Raw genomic sequence first — 19,486 nt, 5'->3', positions numbered from 1 at the left:
ATCGGTTCTTCGACTATTTCGACATCTAAAAGGGCAACTATGTACGGTTATTTGATAAATTCATATACAGTTTATGGTTTAGAATAAAAGTAAATGTAATTGTTAAAGTCAAGTTAATTACTGGAAAAACCTTGTACTCATCCAAGAACTTGATCTCATCGCGACGGCATCTGCATGTTTCGTGTTCTCGCGAACATAATGTAACATAGCGTGAATGGATAAAATACCTTTTACATTTAATTGAAACTCCTCCCGCTTCAGACCACCGCTATTACCGGCGGTACATCCGTACTTTCCTTCGTCGCTAAGATACACCTCTTTAATGTGCAAACTTCCGTTCTTTAATACTTCGAAACGGGGATCTTCTAAATTATTCATACGGGAATCCCTATCCCAGTGAATAGTCGGCTTTGGATCACCATCGGCGGCACAATGTAACATCAATGGATATCCCTCGATCGCTTCCGTTGGATTTTGCGGTTGTATCGTGAACTTCGGTGCGACTATGGAAGACAATATGTCGATAATGTTAATTTATTGTTCGCTCCGTACCTGCAACATAAGCACTTTACTACTTACTAACTACATCGATGGTAATCGTGTGATTGATGATTCCCTGAGCGTTGCTCGCGATGCAAGTGTATCGACCTTTGTCCTCCATCAGAACGCCGTTGAACTGCAGAGTGCCATTGATATCCTGCACGTGCTTGGGGAATTCGTCGTCCTCGTCCTCATTGACCCACTTCACTGTGGGATTCGTGGCACCTTGAGCCTTACATGATACCTTCACCGTAGAACCGAGTTCTAGGCGTTTATTGACAGGCTGGGGCGAGAATTTGAGCTTCTCCTCGACTGTGAGAACGGCCGGATCCGAAAATAGGGACGGAAATCCCATAGTGAATACTTGGCACATATAGTGTCCTTGGTCGGACAGATCAACGCTCTTGAAATGCAAGGTAACATTGCCGTGATTATCAGTCACGCGGTATCTCGTCGGCCCGCCCGATTCCCTCAGCTGCGTCCCGTCTTTCAACCAATGCACCTGCGTTACGGGCGGTTCCATGCCGGAATAAGAACAGGTTAATGTCACAGAATCACCTTCCATCACGCTGAGCGACTCTGGAGAACTTATGATACTCGGCGGGGCTAAAAATTAATGAAAATAGATATGTATATCGCTTTTGAATCATTATACGATAAGAATTTTAATTAGATTAAATTAATTGTATCTTAAAAGAAGAAGTATTATTGTTTTTAATCATGAATTTTTTATATTTGTTCGTAGAATCATATAAGCTTACTGGATATCACTATCTGGACGGATATATCCGTTTCGCCGGCTAGATTCTCGGCCACACAGGTATAATTGCCATCGTCCTTGCCCATTTCTGCCTTTGCGATGATGAGCGTACTGTCTTGTACTCGCACGGGGCCGGCGTCGCTTATTATATGTCCCGTGGGATCCCTCCAATAAACTTTAGGCGGCGGAACCCCTAACGGCTCCAGACAGCTTATCTGGAATTCTTGATCCTCGCCAACAATTGCCAACTGAGTTGGAAGTTTCGGTTCGAAAGCGGCCATCGAAAAGTTTAGTAAATCTGAAAATTTTATTTATATGTGTCTGGAAACTCTGTTTTCATACTTTCAAAAATACAAGAAAAAGTTAATTGTATAGTCCAATATAATAATAATTCTTTTGCTCTATTGCAATTTGCATTTAAAAGACATAACTCAAATTCCATTAATATTACAAAATTTAAAACATTATATATACAATGTATATTATTTAATATTTATGTTATCGAGCGCTCTTTAAACACGACTTAGAAAGCTTTTGACACATACAGGCAATTTGTAATTCGACCGTATAACTGATTGTAGTCTCGTCCCTTATTCCATGGCAGGAGTAAAATCCCTGGTCCCTTTGCTCGGCGGCGTGTATCACGAGAGTGCCGTTCTCGAGAATCGTTCGCTCCTCGTCGGATTCCAGCGGACCAATTTCCTTGAAGAACCACTGTACCTCGTCGGCGTCCTCGAAGACGCAATGTAGCACAGCCGGTTCGCCGCGCTTAGCGATCAGATTTCTCGGAACGACTTTAATCGTCGCAGTTTCATTTCCGGAAACGATTAACGGGTAACTCTCGGTCACCGGCGAGGATCCTGCCGCGTTCTTGGCCAGACAAGTGTACATACCGCTGTCCTCGGCAACTGCTCTATGTATGTGCAGCTTCTTCTTCTTGATCTCGATATGATCGCTTCGCGTCACGCTCATCGTATTTCTGTGAAACGAACAAACAAACGATTCTCGCTGTGATTATCTCCGTGATACAGGTATATGTAGATTATTTCACTAAAGTTGGATCAAATGTCGCATCACTCGATTATATCGCTAACATTTCAATATTTTGACAGAGACGCCGTTAATTTATTCCGTACGGTAATTCATCTGATGGACTATTCTCTCATTGCGTGACTTTAGTTGTGTTCAATTCATAATTTTACAACGCATGCATATTTTAATACTAATTTATTCTTCAAAAAAATTCCTATGAAAAATCAGCAAAAATGATCTCGTGCGATAACTGATTCCTTTTATTTTGTTACTATATTTTCAAATTAAAGACAGCGATAGACATGTACGTAGTTCCAAAATATCGAAAAGACACAGAGTTCTTTATTTTCAACGCATGGTGCACCCGAACTCGATGTCATTAAACACCGAAGGGGGAAAATCTCGACAGCGGGAGTGTCACTTCATAATTTATCGGTCCGGTTCCGTAAACGCGTCGGGTGTCAGCTAACGTTAGAAACTTGGTTCGTCCTTCGCATTTTGGTGGCTTTTCCGACATTATTGCCTCTTCCCATCTTCCTCGTCCTCATTTATCGCGAGACGCGCGAGTAAATAGACAAAGTTAGAGCAGACAAAGAGCAACTAACTTGAACCAATCGTATGTCATGTCGCCGGAGCCGTCGACGTGACATCGAAGCTCGATCTCGCTGCCCACGCGGATCGCGGACGGCAATTTTGGCTGCTGCAGCTGCACACTCGCTTCGCTGACCCCTGGAACAGAAATCGATAATGCCTCGATAACGCGATAATTAATCAAGCAAACATTTACGGTGTATTGTGTATACTTATTGTGTTGTTACATTACATAAATAGATGGAAATTAATTTTGAATTGAATTTCAATTTTTTTCACATTTATGGATTCGAGAGGATTTCGACAGATTTAATTTATATAGAAATTGACACTTTTACACTTTATATCTCAAATAGACAATAAACGAACGAGTTTTCTATTTCTTGTTAGAGATTTAAAAGAGGAAATTTTGACAAAACTATAGATTAAATGGTTTTGAAAGAGAGCGATCTCTGATTGATTAAAGTATCAAAATATGTAGATATTAGAATAAAAATTAAGATTAAAAGTAGGAAAAAAATTTCAACTCGGGTTAAGACCAACTGTGCTCCTAACTTACTATATGATTCAATGTATATCTTATTGGATAAAAATTTATTATTAGAAACCGGTAAAAATTAATGGTATCACATGCAATATAATATGTTCATTTTCATCTAATAATTGCCAATTATTATTCATGTGACTAATAAAACTTGCTATTCACATAATATGCTACGAAAATACGCGTTTTGTGTAAATTTTACGCTGGCTATACACGTGATATACAACATTCACATGTGTGCGATGATATAGAAGAAAGATTGTAATATGTTATTAAAGTTTAAATGTGCTATTAAAATCGCGGATATTAGATGCGGCGAATCTATAAAGCTAATAACTTGGAGATTATACGCGATATACCGCGAATGGCGAAGCGATTGCGCGCGTAATTACGCACCGTACAATTTCTTCCCGCTGGCATTCCTCTTTGTACTACACAGAGATCAGCAAAGAAAATCGAATTAGAACGGGAAGGCAGTTATAGAAGAAGAGAGGCGCACGAAATAAACGAGCTCCAATTTCTTTACGATGTTCGATGCCGTCGTTGAGACCACCCGGAGAAAAGACGCTTCGACGAATAACCCGCGCGAATATCGCCAGAGACCCGCCGGAATTCTAGAATGGAAAAGAAGCGCAGGACAATAGAAAGGAAAAGCAATTCCCCTAGAGATAGAGGTTGGGAGATACAGATAGGGAGAGAAAGAGTTGGGAGGTAAAGGAGAGGACGTTCGATTCCTGAGAATGTCAGGTTGATTCCTTCTGTCGTCGCTCTCTCCGTTTTTATACCCGGATCAAACCCGCCGTTGGTCTGAAAACATGCGCGGCTCTCCGTTTCTCTCGACGAATTTAATCGAGTCAAATAAAACACATCGGCTAAGAGAGAGAAAGAGAGAATGTGTTCCCATTCTCCACTTGTCCTTCCGTGGTTGTTTGCCGCGACGAACACGTCGCGAGCGAGCTCGTCAAAGTCGTGCGTCTCTATATATTATTTGTGAGGGACAGAAAAAACCCTCGAAGGAAAAACCGAAGAGTTTTGGCCGGCTGCCCTTCGCGTCGGGTGTCTGTCGTTTTTTTTCTTATCCAGACTTTGCGGCAGGAGTTGTCTGAGGTTTCAATGTTTGAAGGTGTGGCGAAACCGTATCGATTCAAGAAGAATATTTAATCATATTAGCTGTGTCGCTCTATTTATACAAAAACTAACATTCTTAATTTTTTATTTATCTCGTAATATGAATAAATAATCGTAATAATTAAAAACTACAGAAATTAACGAAAAGAGTAGCAATAATGATATTAGCGGGACTACGAATCATGGTAACTTATTTCGATTGCAGGTAGATGAATAGAGAGTTGCCGGTAAATATATATTCGAGAATCCTTCTTAATGGAGGAGAAACCAAAGTCAAGCCCCCCCTCTGGATTCGTTCAACTTTGCGGCGGGGAAGTAACGTCAGTTAGGGACGAAGGGCACATCGTAATTCACAGGGCAACAGTTGCCGAAGACCGTGTGGACGATAAGGCTTCGTTCATTAATTTGATTCATTAGTCCACGGCGTGAAATTGATCGGTCGCGCCGGCACCCTCGACGGATAAAATGAAACGTAATTACGCGCGACTGGGGCCTCGTTAAAAAATATGCGAATAGTTGAAAGAAAAACGCGCGTCACACATAACCGGATCGGCTCTGGAGCTTGTAAGCGCGCGATAATTTACTCGGATAGACTCGTTACCGCGGACGTAACGATTCACACTTCTATAAAGTGCGCGAGCAATTTATTACTGCACGACGGTCGGTTCGGTTCGTAACGGCAGCTTTTGATTTACGTCTCACAATTAACGGGCTTCGTTTTATAAAGTAAAATCCTAATCACACACATCAGGTCGTGAGTGTCTCTGATCTCCTGCATTTATCTAAAAATGCAAAATATTATACCGCGTCCTTCAGAATTATCTGACTGTATAATATGTAAGTGTAAGATTATATCTGTATAATTCTTTTCTGCATCTTACGATCGATTATCTTTAAACTTAAAAAAAAGAAAGAAAAAGCGAGTTTAATTAACATTTTTATAATATTTTTCCATCCATCTCTATCCTCTCAGTAGATAACGCCGCATCAAAATTTTAAACCGTTTTGTTAAAATTAAATAATTTTAATTAATATGAAGAAACAGGTTCATACAATCTGCGTATCTTATCATTTTGCATTAAGCATAAGATATGTCCTGTCATTCATGAGACGGAAACGATTTTGGAGTTTTCCGAGATGACATTATTAACACTTCGGCGCTCCCAGCCTGATTCGATCTTTTTATCTCCATCTGCGCGGCAAGCTCCTGTCGTCGGCACTTTTTTTCTCTCGTCCTCTATCCCTTTCGCTCCCGATAGCCGCTAACGCAAAGTACTGCAAACTGCAGACTCGGCAACGCATCGAGAGACGCTTCAACAATGAGCGGTGCGCGCGAGCACGATTGAAATGAGTTTCTCGAGGAGAGATATCGTGTGATAATTTACACCGTATTAGAGTGCTGCGTTAATCAGTTGCATGTGCTATAAACAATAATCTTTTTGCCGTTAATAGTCAACATATGCGCTCTTTTATAGACTCATAAATCTAACGTGCAAGACGCGTTAATATCCTATGTAAATTGATTGAGCTGTCAAATGTAAATGTTAACGGAAAGCTCATTTAAAACGCGGATCGGAGAAATCAATTCAATTCGTCGCTGCGCGTTTCACGGTGTGACCAACGAACGTCATTCCCACGAGATGCGTTTTCAATGTCGCCGGTTCATGGGAATGAACTTTGAAGTTGTCACGTGTCCACGTGACAGTCTCCCCCCACAGCTCCCATAGGCTGATCATTGATCGTGGACCGTCTGGCTCGAATCGTCGCGCGAAATTAGTGATGAAAATGTCTACGAGTGATTCACAGTCGGCACAGGCGACACATTAGAGACGAAAGGTAGAACCTTTTTGATTGTTATTTCCTCTTTCTCTTCTTCCTCTTACGCCCTATCCTCGGCGACGCGTGCTCGTCGGTAAACAGGCGAGCAGTTTAAAGAGGACTCGCGCTCGGAAACGCGCTCTTCCAGCATCGAGTCCATTAAAGAGCATTAATCTCAAGGAGTTATTATCGAGGAAGCGGATTTAAGGGTGCCGACAGTCGTCGGTACAAAGCTACGATAAAGAGTCGCGAGAGAAGACGGCCAGACCAGTCGCGAAACGAGAGAGAAGGAAAGAGAGAGGCAAAGAGGCTCTCTTCCCAGGTACGGAGGAAAGATGGAAAGTTGAAGTCACGAGGAGAAGGGCTCGTTTGCAATGACGAAACTCTCACTTTACCTCTCGAAGATCCAAACGAGATTTCGCCGGCTCACTCGAGCCATTTCTCTTACATTATAGAACCATCCCTTCCCCCCTGCACCTCCATACGCTATCCTTTCTCCCTCTCTGTTTCTTTCTGGCTCCGTTTCCCCCCTGCCAGCATTCGTTTTTCACTCCGTCTCTTTTCGTCGCCACTCGTTGCTCCATCGCTCTGCATCTCGACGAGTCGTGTTTAAATGCACAAACGAAGCGACAGATCAAAGGAACCGCCGGCAGTGCGTGCACAGCCGCGAGAGCAAAGGTAGAAAGAGAGAGAGAGAGAGAGAGAGAGAGAGAGAGAGAGAGAGAGAGAGAGAGAGAGAGACGAGGCAAAGCGGGGATAGGCAACGTTTATTATTATCATCGTGGTCCCCTCTCTTCGTCGTCGCTCGCCGCTGTTCCTCCTCAGCATCCAGTATAACCTCGCGTAGTCGAGATTAACTTTCGTGTAAACAGGCCGTCGCCACCACCGGGTGCACGCACACGCGTGCTGCGACGCGTGCACGCAAGCGCCGCGCACGCCCGCATGTGCCAGACCCGTGTCTCCCCGATGGCAACCTTGGATCGAAGGTCGGCCGTGGTATCTTTGCCGGGGTACAATACTTCGCAAGCACCTGCGCGTGACATATGTACACACTGATATGATGACTATACGCAATGATTTTTTTTAACGGATTTAATCAAAATTCCAGCTATTTATGTAACCCACATAATTCATGTTAATCTCATAAATCTAAATGCTCGTATAGCTTATGTGAATGAATTTGCCTCATATCGAAAATATGAGATGAAATTAAAAAATAATATATGAGATAAAAAAAACATGAAAAAAATAATAATAATATATAATATTTCCGGTTGTAAAAATTTGTATGCTTTTTAAAAATTGTTTTCTTAGGACACTTTCTATGTGAGAGGAATGATTTTTTTTGTCCATGTGAATAAAGATCCTTTATCTCTATTATCGCTGTTTGTTGATAACCTTGGATCGAAGAGACCGACCCTGATATCTTCGATAACGACCTTCCTGTTTGTCAACTGTTCGCAAGATTTAATTGCCTCCCATCGACAAGAATTTTGAAGCGGCACTCGAACATCAATTGCACTCGCGAAATACATACATATTTTAATACAGAGATTTAAATCTTACGAATATTTAATAGAACAAAGATAAGAGCCTTCTCTTGCAATTGGATCAAGATCATATCTTGGCCTTCTTGAAGATGCACAAATATATAGCGTAGCATAGTGGCTGTCGTAAACGAAAACGATCGTTAAAATTACGCACTACGGGCATGTAGACGTCTAATAACTCACGACGCGGTAAGGGATGTAACTCTTCTTCTTCCAAAAGACGATCATCAACAAAACAAGAACGGCGCCGACAGATGTGTGTCATTCTGCGGGAAAGTCGCGTGGTAACGCGGACCACCCAGATGCCAGTAGTTCGGCTCGGTCTATCGTCAGACATAACAATGCCGAGTAAGGTGCGTTCGCGTTAAACCTTCTATGATTCGTTAACGCGTGTACGGATACAGATAAATAATTTATATCACATATAATAATATTGAATAAATTTGAAACCTTTATCGCCACTCTCGTGAATAACACAAGTCCGAGCACAGTATTCTCGCTTTATTTCAAGAAAGATGATCAATTGCGCGGTCGTGTAGTTATTCTTTGGTGAATTGCCATAGAATTGGAGTTTATTACTTAATGAAGTGCTAAGCTGTTTGGAGCTAGTCGGGCGAGAAAATATAATTCAAAAGTTCGAAAGTATCGAATATCGAGTTCAACGACACGGAAATAAAGGAATAATGGATACAAAATGTGCTCCACGAAAGAACTTGTTGATACGATTCACGAAATCGATATAACTTAAGCGCAAATCCTTCAGAATCATTGAAATAGTCTAACTCCCTTCACGAAAGCATTCTAGAAAGCGAGACTGAACGAATAAGAGCGCGTCTCGTTATTAAAGTTTTAATATCGACGTAAAAGCGACGTCGAAGATGTAAGAACTTCGTAGATGGCCGGCAAGAACGACGGATGGAAGCCGCCTTTTTTCTCGATATTATCGATAAACACTAAAAAGGGCAGTTCCAAGAAACTTTTTATTTAAGATGGAATTGAAATGGAATGATATTGAAGTGCTCATTTTGCCACAACGGAAATAACGTTTGACTCATCGTGTCTTTTTCCCTTACAAATTTTTGTCAAACAAATAGGAAGTAGAAACTGTTTTGTTAAATAAATTGCGGATAAAAGAACTGACCGATGCTGCATTCAATTATTATAAAATATGAACTTCTTTTAATAAAATGTTTTTTATAAATAATTGATTTCTCTAACAATGTTTAAATATCCGGCAATAGACATTTTCGAATTTTTTTTCTATTAATATCTCTTACACAAGTTTTCTCAATTTTTTGTTTTCACAAATTTGAGAAATTATAAATATTTCGCAAAAACTGAAACATATTGTTGTTAAAAGATAATGATACACGAGAATTATGTAATGCTCAATTATTGAAAAAATATTTATTTTACATTGACATTATGAAGTCCAACATTTTATATGCAACGATCAAATTTTTTTATTTATATTTTTTAGAGCAGTTTTCCGCATATATTTTATCATTTATTATATTCAATATTGGTATCTTAAAATTGCGATATTACGAGTCTCGAGTGGTCGTGCTATTGTTCGATGACAACATTGGTACATTCCTTTTATCTCGTTTATGATTAATTTAATGAATATCACGAGTTTCACAGATATACTTGATGTCTTCGTTTCAACGAAGAAGGTTGAAACAAAAGACGGATCCTCGAGTAGAATGTCGAGATAGTAGCCCGGTGAAAGATGTATTCAAAGCAATTTATACCCCGGTCTGTTTTCCTCATTCTGTCATTTCTCTCTCAAAGGCGTTTACCTTGTAAACGCAACGCCCGGGAGAAACGGGTCTTCCAAACAGAACGGGACTTGAAAGAAGGCCGCCCGAAAGAACGGGACGCGCAACGGGTGGTAGGAAAAACGGTAAGCTGCTTTCATTCTCTCCTCGACGAGTTTCCTGAAACTTAGCGGTAACCCATATCATTCTCACATAATCTATTTATGACCGATTGTCCATTTTTCGAAGTGGTATTAATTAGAAAACCGCGGACGCTAAATGAAAAACCAAGTTCAAGAAGAAAGGAGAAGTAATGCTGCGTGGCAACTTTCACATTTTAATACATCTTATAAAAACATTTAAAAATATTCTGGATTTTTAATATTAAGATATCGCGAGACATACTATCTTATTTTCATTATTAAAGTATATTGTCAATCAACAGATTACGCGCGCGGACTTTCTTATCAAAAATTTGTATTTTCAAATATTTAAAATAAGAATTATCGGAAAAATAAATTTTTAACGTTCCGTGTTATTAGTTAGAATTTAAGATTCTGAAAGTTACTGATTCTACAAGTTACTATTACAAACAACTCTTGTGCGCGCACACAGTGTTCTTATGATAATAGATTAAGATATAATGAGCGCAAGAAAATATGATGAATATTTAATGGCGATCATTTCGCCTTCATTGAAGATGCAACGGATGCTGTACCTTCTCTTCTGGGATAGTTCCTTAAACGAGCGAGCGTCTCTTAACGATCTGACATGGCGAGAAAGGAAATAGCTTCCTACAACCGTCTGCACCGATTTTCCACATCGTAAATGCGTCGCTTGTTAAAGACGAATTTTTCAACCCGTTCTAAATGACAGCTATAGAAAATCTTCGTGAAAGAAAACCATGACAGGAGAAATGTGACTGATGTTAGACAAAAAACATGTCAAGATCATGCAGTGTATTTCAAGAAAATATTTCTTTCAAAAAACATTAAGTTTGTTTCAGGTCTAAAATTGAATGAACCATTGAACTCGACACACTAAATCTATCACATGTCCTCTTCATTTGTCTTGCCATCAATTTCTCAGAATCGATAGAATGCCGAAATATTTTAATGTGAACTCAAAATAACTAAAATGTTATTTTAAAATCCTGAAAGCATTATATATTGTTCGTGTAGATTTCGAAGTATTTCCTAACTTATAATCAATTTATCTTCTCGAAAAGAAATTCAATCGATCAATCCTCTATATGCGTGCGAGCGTGCGTATATGTACACTGTTTGTGAATACTATACTATTCAAGAATTATTTCACTCGCAAATGTAAGCGTTTTGTGCACAAAAGCGTCATTTAATTTTTCATCTTCTTTGCGCACATTTAATTACCAAACAAATCGCTCTTTAATTACATACATCGGCATTCACCGCCCAAAAGTATCAAAGCGCGATGTTCACCTATCAAAGGTACGAGATACGCGTGTTGTTCGCACCTCTAATGGGTACCTATCTTCATCTGAAGCCCCGGCGACTTCAAAAAGCTACGGAAGCCCGACGGATCATTTTTCCCTTTCACGTACGTCGTAAACTAGCCAATTACATTGTAAACGGAATTCTCGGAGACGAGCCTTCACGAAATTAAACAGAACGTGGATGCTTAATACTGGCCGTTTTTAAGCTTGAATCACAGATGACATCTTCAATAATATTTTTATTTAAAAAATCTATCAATTTCTTGTTTGTACTTATATATATATATATAAGTACAAAATAATAGGCAAGTATCGTATCGGAGTAAACGAATATCGCGAAGCAATCTATTTTTAAAAAGAGAAATTTTTTTTTCTCGGTAGTACCGATCAAGTAATTTATTTCACAATCGGTACACTAATCCCCGTTGGAAAACATAAGCTTGAAATATTCTTGTGTGTGATTTAGGCTTTACCTCCCTCGCAGTAAGAGCGGGTGCGAACGAGGAGAGACGCGCGCGCGTTTCCACGAGCGGGATATTTATTCTGGACGGACAAACAAACCGCGGTTTTCTCTCGACAGTCTCTCATCGAAGGAGACGAAAAGCGACGAGAGGAACGCGCGAGCACGCCTGAGGCTCGTCTAGCCTCGTTGAATTATTAGTGGATTATGTCGTGTCGAGAATGCCTCTTTGTTCCTTTTCTTTCTCGAACGGCAGAGACGTTAACCTCGCCCCGCTTGCGGCGAACAGGAGGAAAGGGTCCACGAACGAAAAGGGAGGGAGAAGAATGAAACCGAGGCGGGAAAAGGGGGTGAAAAGGGTGACAAGCTAATTCCTTGCTGAGAAACACGGTCACTTTTCTCGTTGGCAGACGGCGAATGTAATACGATACGGCGGGTAAGATAAGTGGGATATAATGAGGCAACACAAAAATGCGAGAATGCTGGATATAAAAGGGTTCAATTATTTTAGCTATTACTGATCCCGAGGGGAGGCAAACGAATCGCGAATGCGGCTGATTGCGTAGCGGGATTCATTTCTAAAAATTGTACGCTCTGAGTAAAAATTCAAATGCGCGATGCAGACTAGGAAGGAAAAGTGCGAGCAAGAAGATAAGGAGAGAATTTCTGCGATAGATAGAGTATTTGCGCGTTGGATGTTGCGGCAGTGAAAGACAGAAGCATCGTGTAAGAGGAAGAAGATGAGGAGATCTACGCATTGAAGAGAGAGAAAGAGAAGGAAAGGTAGGGTGTGTACGTATATATATGGCAGAAGGAGACGCGGCCAAAGGGTGAGAGAACGAGAGGGATGCAGCTCCGTTCGGGGGTCGGTCGTTGCCATGGGAATAGGCGGCGAGGGGTACGGTGGGACAGGAAAGGGTCGGTCGATGCAAACGCACCATAAAGTTTTATGGCTCTCCAGAACTGTACCTATCCGGCGCGCGCCCTCGTCTGTCGGCTCTCTGTGGGGCCGACAATTCTCTCTCTCACCATAGAAAACTACACAAACCCTGAAAATATTTTTTCATTTGCTAAGAGGCAAGTAGAAACTGGCTTAATTTTTATAATTGTAATATACGCGAAAAGTATCGACAGACAGTAAAATTATAATCGATAATTGAACACAGGAAGTTATTATGTGCCTAGCGTGGAAAATTAATTGAATCAAATGTTTTGAGAGAAATTTTTAATTTTATACAAAAATGAGAGAGATATTAACAAATCTCCGATATTGTTCTTTAGAAATATTTACGATATCCTGTTCTTTATATTTTGCATTAATATAGTAATATCATAAAAATCATGAAATTTATTGCCAATACTTCAGTGAGATGATATTAAAATGCAAATATAAAAAATAAGATATTTACGTTTTGTGATTTTTTAAATAGGCACAGAAAAGATGTCGGATGATATGATACAGTAATTAAGATTGATCGTTTTTACTCGAAACTTTAAACTAGTTAAAAAACAGTTAGTTAAAAGAAATTCAGAGTCATTCCAGATAGAAATAGCTAGAAATTAATGAGATCGTTTATTCATACGGTTCGCTCTCAATTTTTCTCTTCATACGCTTACAAAATAGAGATATAATAATAATTAATGAACATCGAAGAGAGTGCAAGCGCACAGAGTAATTACGAAAAAAGATTTCTGATCCCGTCTGCGGGAGAAATATAGGAGGACAGAATAACAATTAGGGAAGAGAGAATCACTGTTAGATAGTCGTCGGCAATTACTCGCGCGAGGCGATTTTCTCACGCAAAAAATACACGAACGTCTGAATAATCTCGTTAACTGAAGAAATCCAGTTTTCGTGTGGCTACGGCAAAGAAACGAAGTGCGGTATTAATCTCGCTAATGAAGAAAGAGATTACAGCAGTGCCGTTCCTTATGGGTTAATTCTAGGAAGAGAATTTATTTATTTTTTCCTTTACTTCACGTATCATAATTACTACATCTCGGATTTCAGGTAGATATATGTAGTGCAAGAGACGAAAGAAAAAGAGAGAGAGAGAGAGAGAGAGAGGGAGGGAGAAAGGGGAAAGGAGAGAATACGATCGAATGTATGCGCTATCAGCTTCGTATATCACGTTTCAACATGAAATCGTCCTCGCTACTAGGTTCTTTGCTCTTTTACAAACACAGAGTAAGATTGTATGTACGTTTGCAAATGCTTACAACGTTCTACGAAAATATCTATCCTTGACATCGCGCGCCGACTGAATAAATTGACCGAGAGAATGTCCGTACACACGTTCGCGTAGCATTTCGAATATCAGCGCGATAAAGTATCGCTCGCACGACGGCAATATAAAGAGATTGCAAGAGAAATAACTACCGGCGACACGCGATATTCCTTTAGGAGGATCTAACTTCTGATTCGCGATACACAAGGGCAAGAGGGATCCGCCTTCGAATTATCTAATTCATCGTTAGGTGGATGGAAAGACGACGTGACAACCGTCGGGAGGGACCCGAGTGTATTGCGAACGTGTCTCGAGTGCCAATCCTTAAAACCACCCTGACACACCACCGGCACGGAATACAAAAACCAAGGCGGAAGCAAACTCAGCGCGAACGGGAGAGCATGCTAATTATTTTCGAACCGTCAAATCTACCCCTATACATGTGACGTGTAGGACGAATCGAGTCGTATTCGAAAGTCAAGGGTTATCTCTATGCCGGATAATACTCCAACTTTATTAGGGAGAATATACGCGCGCGCGTGAGACATCCGGACGCGTCGCGTAGGTTCCGAGTACTCTTGTTGCCCTTTTGCTACGTGCTTGAATATCAGCCCCAATACCCATTTCTAATTAATTAGAATAAAGTGCGGTAGACGAGGATACAGCAAACAACGAGATTGCAATGATAATAAAATTTCGCCAAATACATAATTTTATAGTGCACGAATAAGAGAATAGAGGCAATAAAGAGAACAAAGAAAATCCTTGTCTGACAAGGACAAGAATTTCATTTCTCAATGTTTCTCTCGGTGATGTTATTAAAAATATTTCTAAACATATTAGGTATTATTCTAGAAAATTATAATTTGCATTTACTTTTACTAATTAAATAGCTTGAAAATTAACATACATACACAGAGTATTTTATGAATTCATTAATATAGAAATTTTGAGAAATTTTTAGTCGCTCGAAACAGGATGCACAAAAAAAGACATATTTGCAAAGACAGCCTCGACGCTTTTTACAAGAAAGCAGATAAAGGCGAGCGTTTAACATCATTTTGAAATCTGCAAAAGAGATTTAAAGCTTAAAGAGAAAGAATGAGAGAAAAAGAGTGAATATACGAAAGTCACTGTATCTCAGAAACGGGCAATTTACAAAAGACTAAAGGAACGAGCATCGGATGAAAAGATCGCAGAAGCGATTGACGAGATTGTCATGAAAAAAAGGCATGGAAACGAGAGGATATAAACGCGCTCGTATAAAAATAAACAAAAAATACGCATTTTTTAATGTCTTTTTTTATCAATTAATTAATTGCGCAACAGTTTAGTGTTTCAATTTATCTGTGGATATTTTTTCATCCATACTCGAGAGTAATTCTCGAAACCATCTGTACCTTTTCGACACGATCGCCCGCGCGCGTGCGCGACGCAGATCTGGGAATAGTTACTTGCAATCGTTAAACGAAATCCTGACACACAGGACTGCATTGCAATTACGTGGAGGATCTCTCGTGGGATATTCGAATGAAAAGCGGAATAAAAGAATAAAGCCGGAAAAGGCCTGGCTGCACGTTCGCGCCGAGTATCGTCTCGTTCACTCTCCGAAAGGCTGTCCGGGGAGCAGATAAAATTGCTGAAAATAGTGTCGTCTATCTGCGAACGCAGCAGATATACTCAGCCTGCACCCACGGATGTACGGAGACAGCGGGACTCGGAAGATAAATCATTGTTCCCTTTGACATGTCGACTTGCTGCGGCCTGTATAAGCGAGAGATAAAAACGTGAAGGCTTCGCGTACAACAGAATAGTGCTAGATGTGTGCACTCTCCGTATAGAACATCTAAGCTATCTTTCGAAAGATAATTTATATTGATGGACACGATATTTCTCGATACGATTATATTTTCTTATCATTTGCACCGTCAGAAGGCTACATAAAGTATGAGAGAGAGAGAGAGAATTCCGATATTCTAGCTATTCTATTATTATACGATCATTCGTAGATTTCCGTTATCGCACGCTAAGAAAATTCTAATTCTATTATATATATAAATACATTATTACGGTTATAAAAAGAAATATGCAATCTTCTTTAAAATGAAAAAATACACGAATTCTCTTGAATTATGCTATCGAAGTATCTCATCGTTACATTATTGCATGAATCGTCCGAGCGTGTTGATTCATTCATACTTTCGCTTGGTAAAACCGCAATTTAGTTCTTTCCGATGGTGTCCGCTATTAGCGCCGAAGAAAAAAGGCAAGAAAAACTCGTCTGCATTTCTCGCGGTCTACCGCTGCGCTCCTTGCGTAATTTCAGAGATGAAAGATGATGGTTTGCCCTCTGTGTATCTCCTCTTGCTATGACTGCACCGACTTACGTACGCCAGAGGTGGCGCGAAGCGGGAAACAGAAGCAAGGATACCGAAGGAAGAAAAGATAGCCACCTGCGGTCTCGATAATATCAGTGATTCCGCGTCAATCAGTTACGTTCGCATCACCGATTCAGATTTTATCGAACTTATCGAGTCGATTTTCTTCGTGCACGGAATGAATCCGAGATAATTGACATACGTCTAATCATCAAACGCGGATCGACGTGACGACTATTTCCAGTCCTTCCTCGTCGTTATCGACGCGCATTGATGCTTAATTCGCATCTCTACAAAACGGGTAGTTAAACAGATAAATGTTCTTCGAAATTATAGATTTTCTCTCTCTCTCTCTCACTCTCTTTTTCATTACTTAATTTATCACGTATATTTTTTAATATTCTTTTAGTAGAAGAAAATTTATGAAAAATAGAAGAAACAGAGAGCAAATATACTAAAAATGGTGATGTGAAAAAGAACATCTTTACATAAAAAACAAAAGAATAATATGTGTGAGCAAATATATTATATTTAACGATAATATATATGTGCTGTAAACTTTATATTGCGATGAAGCGTCGTTATTTTATATAAGTATAGGATGGACGAGACAGACGAGTCGACAGGCAAATGGACGACTTCTTCGATAGTTATTTCCACACGATCGTTTTATTCCCTGTCAGCCGCGCATTAAATGCCGTTGCGTAGATGTAAAGTATAAGAAATGTCTGCACCGCCAAACGACTATATAGCTCATAAATACGCCGTTCTCGTTTATGAGTCGACGAAGATCCATCGGCGAGAATGAGTAAAAAAGTAGGCAAAACTGCATATAGAATATGTATATATATAAATACCGGCCCGCGCGTGACAGATCATCGTGCATATGCAACGACAATGGGATCTACGACCATCGACCGATGAACATCCATTGATGTTCGACATCGTCCATCGGTGAACGTGTAAAAGAAATTAATGGGCTTGCCAATACTTTTCTTGCTTTTGCCTCGAGGAAACTCTTGTCATCATTTAAACATATTGCATCGTAAATTCATGCGTTGAAAAGTTTAAAATCTGGCAAGCGAACGATTGCATTAAAAATTGCAGATATTATCTATCTCTCTTTGATCCTGTACGTGAACGTATTATGATTCGCTACACAATCTAAGTCCTTATCTTGTAGCATCTGTGTATAGGATTTTTAATGGAATTTGTAATAATTATTTTGCTATTCAATGTGTATGTGTATGTGTGAATAGAATATAATACGTAACGGCGTGTTATTAAGTTTTCAAAAGTGCTGCAACAGGAACGTAATACAATTCGGAGCGCATACATTTTTCATATCGTCGCAAGTTAGCATTTTTCTTGCACCTGCAATTTCCCGTGAGAGGAAATTAAAACATCGTCAGGACGACACGGCGACACGTGAATCCACCGAATAGCAACTCGTTATATTCTCGTGGCAGCACGCCGTAATATGAAAAATACATTTCCGGACTTGCTGCGAAATAACCAATTCCACGGATCGACGTTGCCTCTCGTCGCATTTTTTATCGCAGCTTTTCCAGTTTGCCGATGCAAAAAAAAAAAAGAAAAGGAAAAGAGAGAGAAAATTTCGCCCTAGTGTGGCCTGAAATCGCGCGTTTTCCGTATCGTTTACATCGAAAGCCGCCGCCGCGGGCGGCAAAATAAATACGAGAGACTCGACAATTTTAAAACGTGCGGTGTCCTTTTTTTTTTTAAAATTTTTTTTTTTTTTTTTTTTTTTTTTTAATCTGAGAGCGTATCGCGCGGCGCGATTCGCTCTCGCGCTGCATGCGATGCACGTCGGTACGTTCTCCGGTGAATCGCAACAATCGTCGATATTGTCCATGTTATTGCACTCGGACGTACACAAGAGAAATTGGTCGTTTCGAACTCTCGGCGTATGAACCAGAAAATTGTTGTTACTTGTGCAATTTTTCATGCGCTTTGTGTATACAAGTTTACTTCTTTTCGCGTGACTGCGTAACTAATTAATAAAAGTGTGCAAGGTTAATTAGTGAATGAAGAACGAAATTAATGGCGAGTCAAGTTTTCCGCATTCAACAAACACGGTCGTATCTTCACGTCTGGAATTTGTTTTTCTCGTTTCTCTGCCTCTTTCTATCTTCCTGTTTCTTTTTTCCTCCTCCTTCCACATACTTCCTCTTCAGTCTCTTTTGTTTTTTCATCGTTTTCATGTGCAACGCACGCCCTTTTCGCCCTGTTATTAGCCGTGTTCATATGCCGCTTAATAAGCCATGGACCGCGCACTTGCAGCCGATTACTCGTCTCGATGATGGTAATTTGCCGATTAAAAGAACATAACGGGTGACGAGAAAATGTTCACTTTAGTTATCGCTATTATGTCTCTTACGCTCTTTATAGGTTTATAAAACTATAAGAAGATTTTATAAAATTCCATCTCTTATTCGATTGGCAAATGGAGAATTACTATTATTATGAAAAAGTTGCGTGAGGACGCGTGTAAAAACATATTTCTTACATACTTCTTACAATACAATTTTCCTAATAAAGATGTATGATTGATATTGGCATAATATTTCAATAGTTTATATATTATAACGTAAAATCAAGTAGTTTATCTATAAAGAATAAATAATTTAAATAAAGGTTTAAACATTTCTCATTGGTTGCACACACATAAAATAATTTTAGCTGAGTCATTTATTATGTGGATGAAAGTTTCTATCAAAGCTAAAGATTTTACATGAACTCTAATACATTTATCAAGGTGTAATCGCTGAGTAATATTTTACCACTAGTCGTAACAATTATCGTTGGCGCGTTCAAGATTTCCTAGGAGACTCTCTCTGTAGGCAAGCAAGCTTGTTTAACGAAACAAACTGTGCATCTCCATTTTGCAAAATATAATACTGACAGATTTCGCTCGACTCGGCAACGCATATGAAATACACTTGCATCAGAGAAGTGTAAGAAGCTTAAAAGGACTCTCCTCCAGAATGCCTCGCAAACTCAATTTGCAATAATGAAGTGGAATCATATTTTTTTTATACGGAACCGCAACTGAAGTTGTTAAGATGCTCAAGTGCACATCGCGTCAGCAATTCTCCTGATGGATTCATGCAACCTCATCGCTTCTTGGGTGGAACTAATCCTGGGCGAACAAAAACACGCGGTGGAGAAGCGCAGATCTCGTCGGATAGCAGTGTAACATCTC

The 19,486-nt window shown here is 39.7% G+C and overlaps 1 protein-coding gene across 1 annotated transcript in view; it reads right to left on the bottom strand.

Moving 5' to 3' along the window:
- Positions 1-19,486, bottom strand: part of LOC115246404 (inactive tyrosine-protein kinase 7-like) — a 43,520-nt gene that overhangs the window by 4,993 nt on the left and 19,041 nt on the right. The window contains exons 3-7 of the mRNA XM_029825213.1: positions 2,938-3,061; positions 1,846-2,279; positions 1,302-1,598; positions 580-1,146; positions 228-503 (exon numbers count right to left, since the gene is read on the bottom strand). Coding sequence (XP_029681073.1) covers positions 228-503; positions 580-1,146; positions 1,302-1,598; positions 1,846-2,279; positions 2,938-3,061 — 1,698 coding nt within the window. The remainder of the gene's footprint in view (positions 1-227; positions 504-579; positions 1,147-1,301; positions 1,599-1,845; positions 2,280-2,937; positions 3,062-19,486) is intronic.

This window comes from Formica exsecta, unplaced genomic scaffold, assembly GCF_003651465.1.
Source record: "Formica exsecta isolate Colony F162 unplaced genomic scaffold, ASM365146v1 scaffold149, whole genome shotgun sequence".
NCBI classification, from domain to species: Eukaryota; Metazoa; Arthropoda; class Insecta; order Hymenoptera; family Formicidae; genus Formica; species Formica exsecta.
The sequence above is the reverse complement of the archived record's forward strand: the minus strand, read 5'-3'. Positions and strand labels throughout refer to the sequence as shown.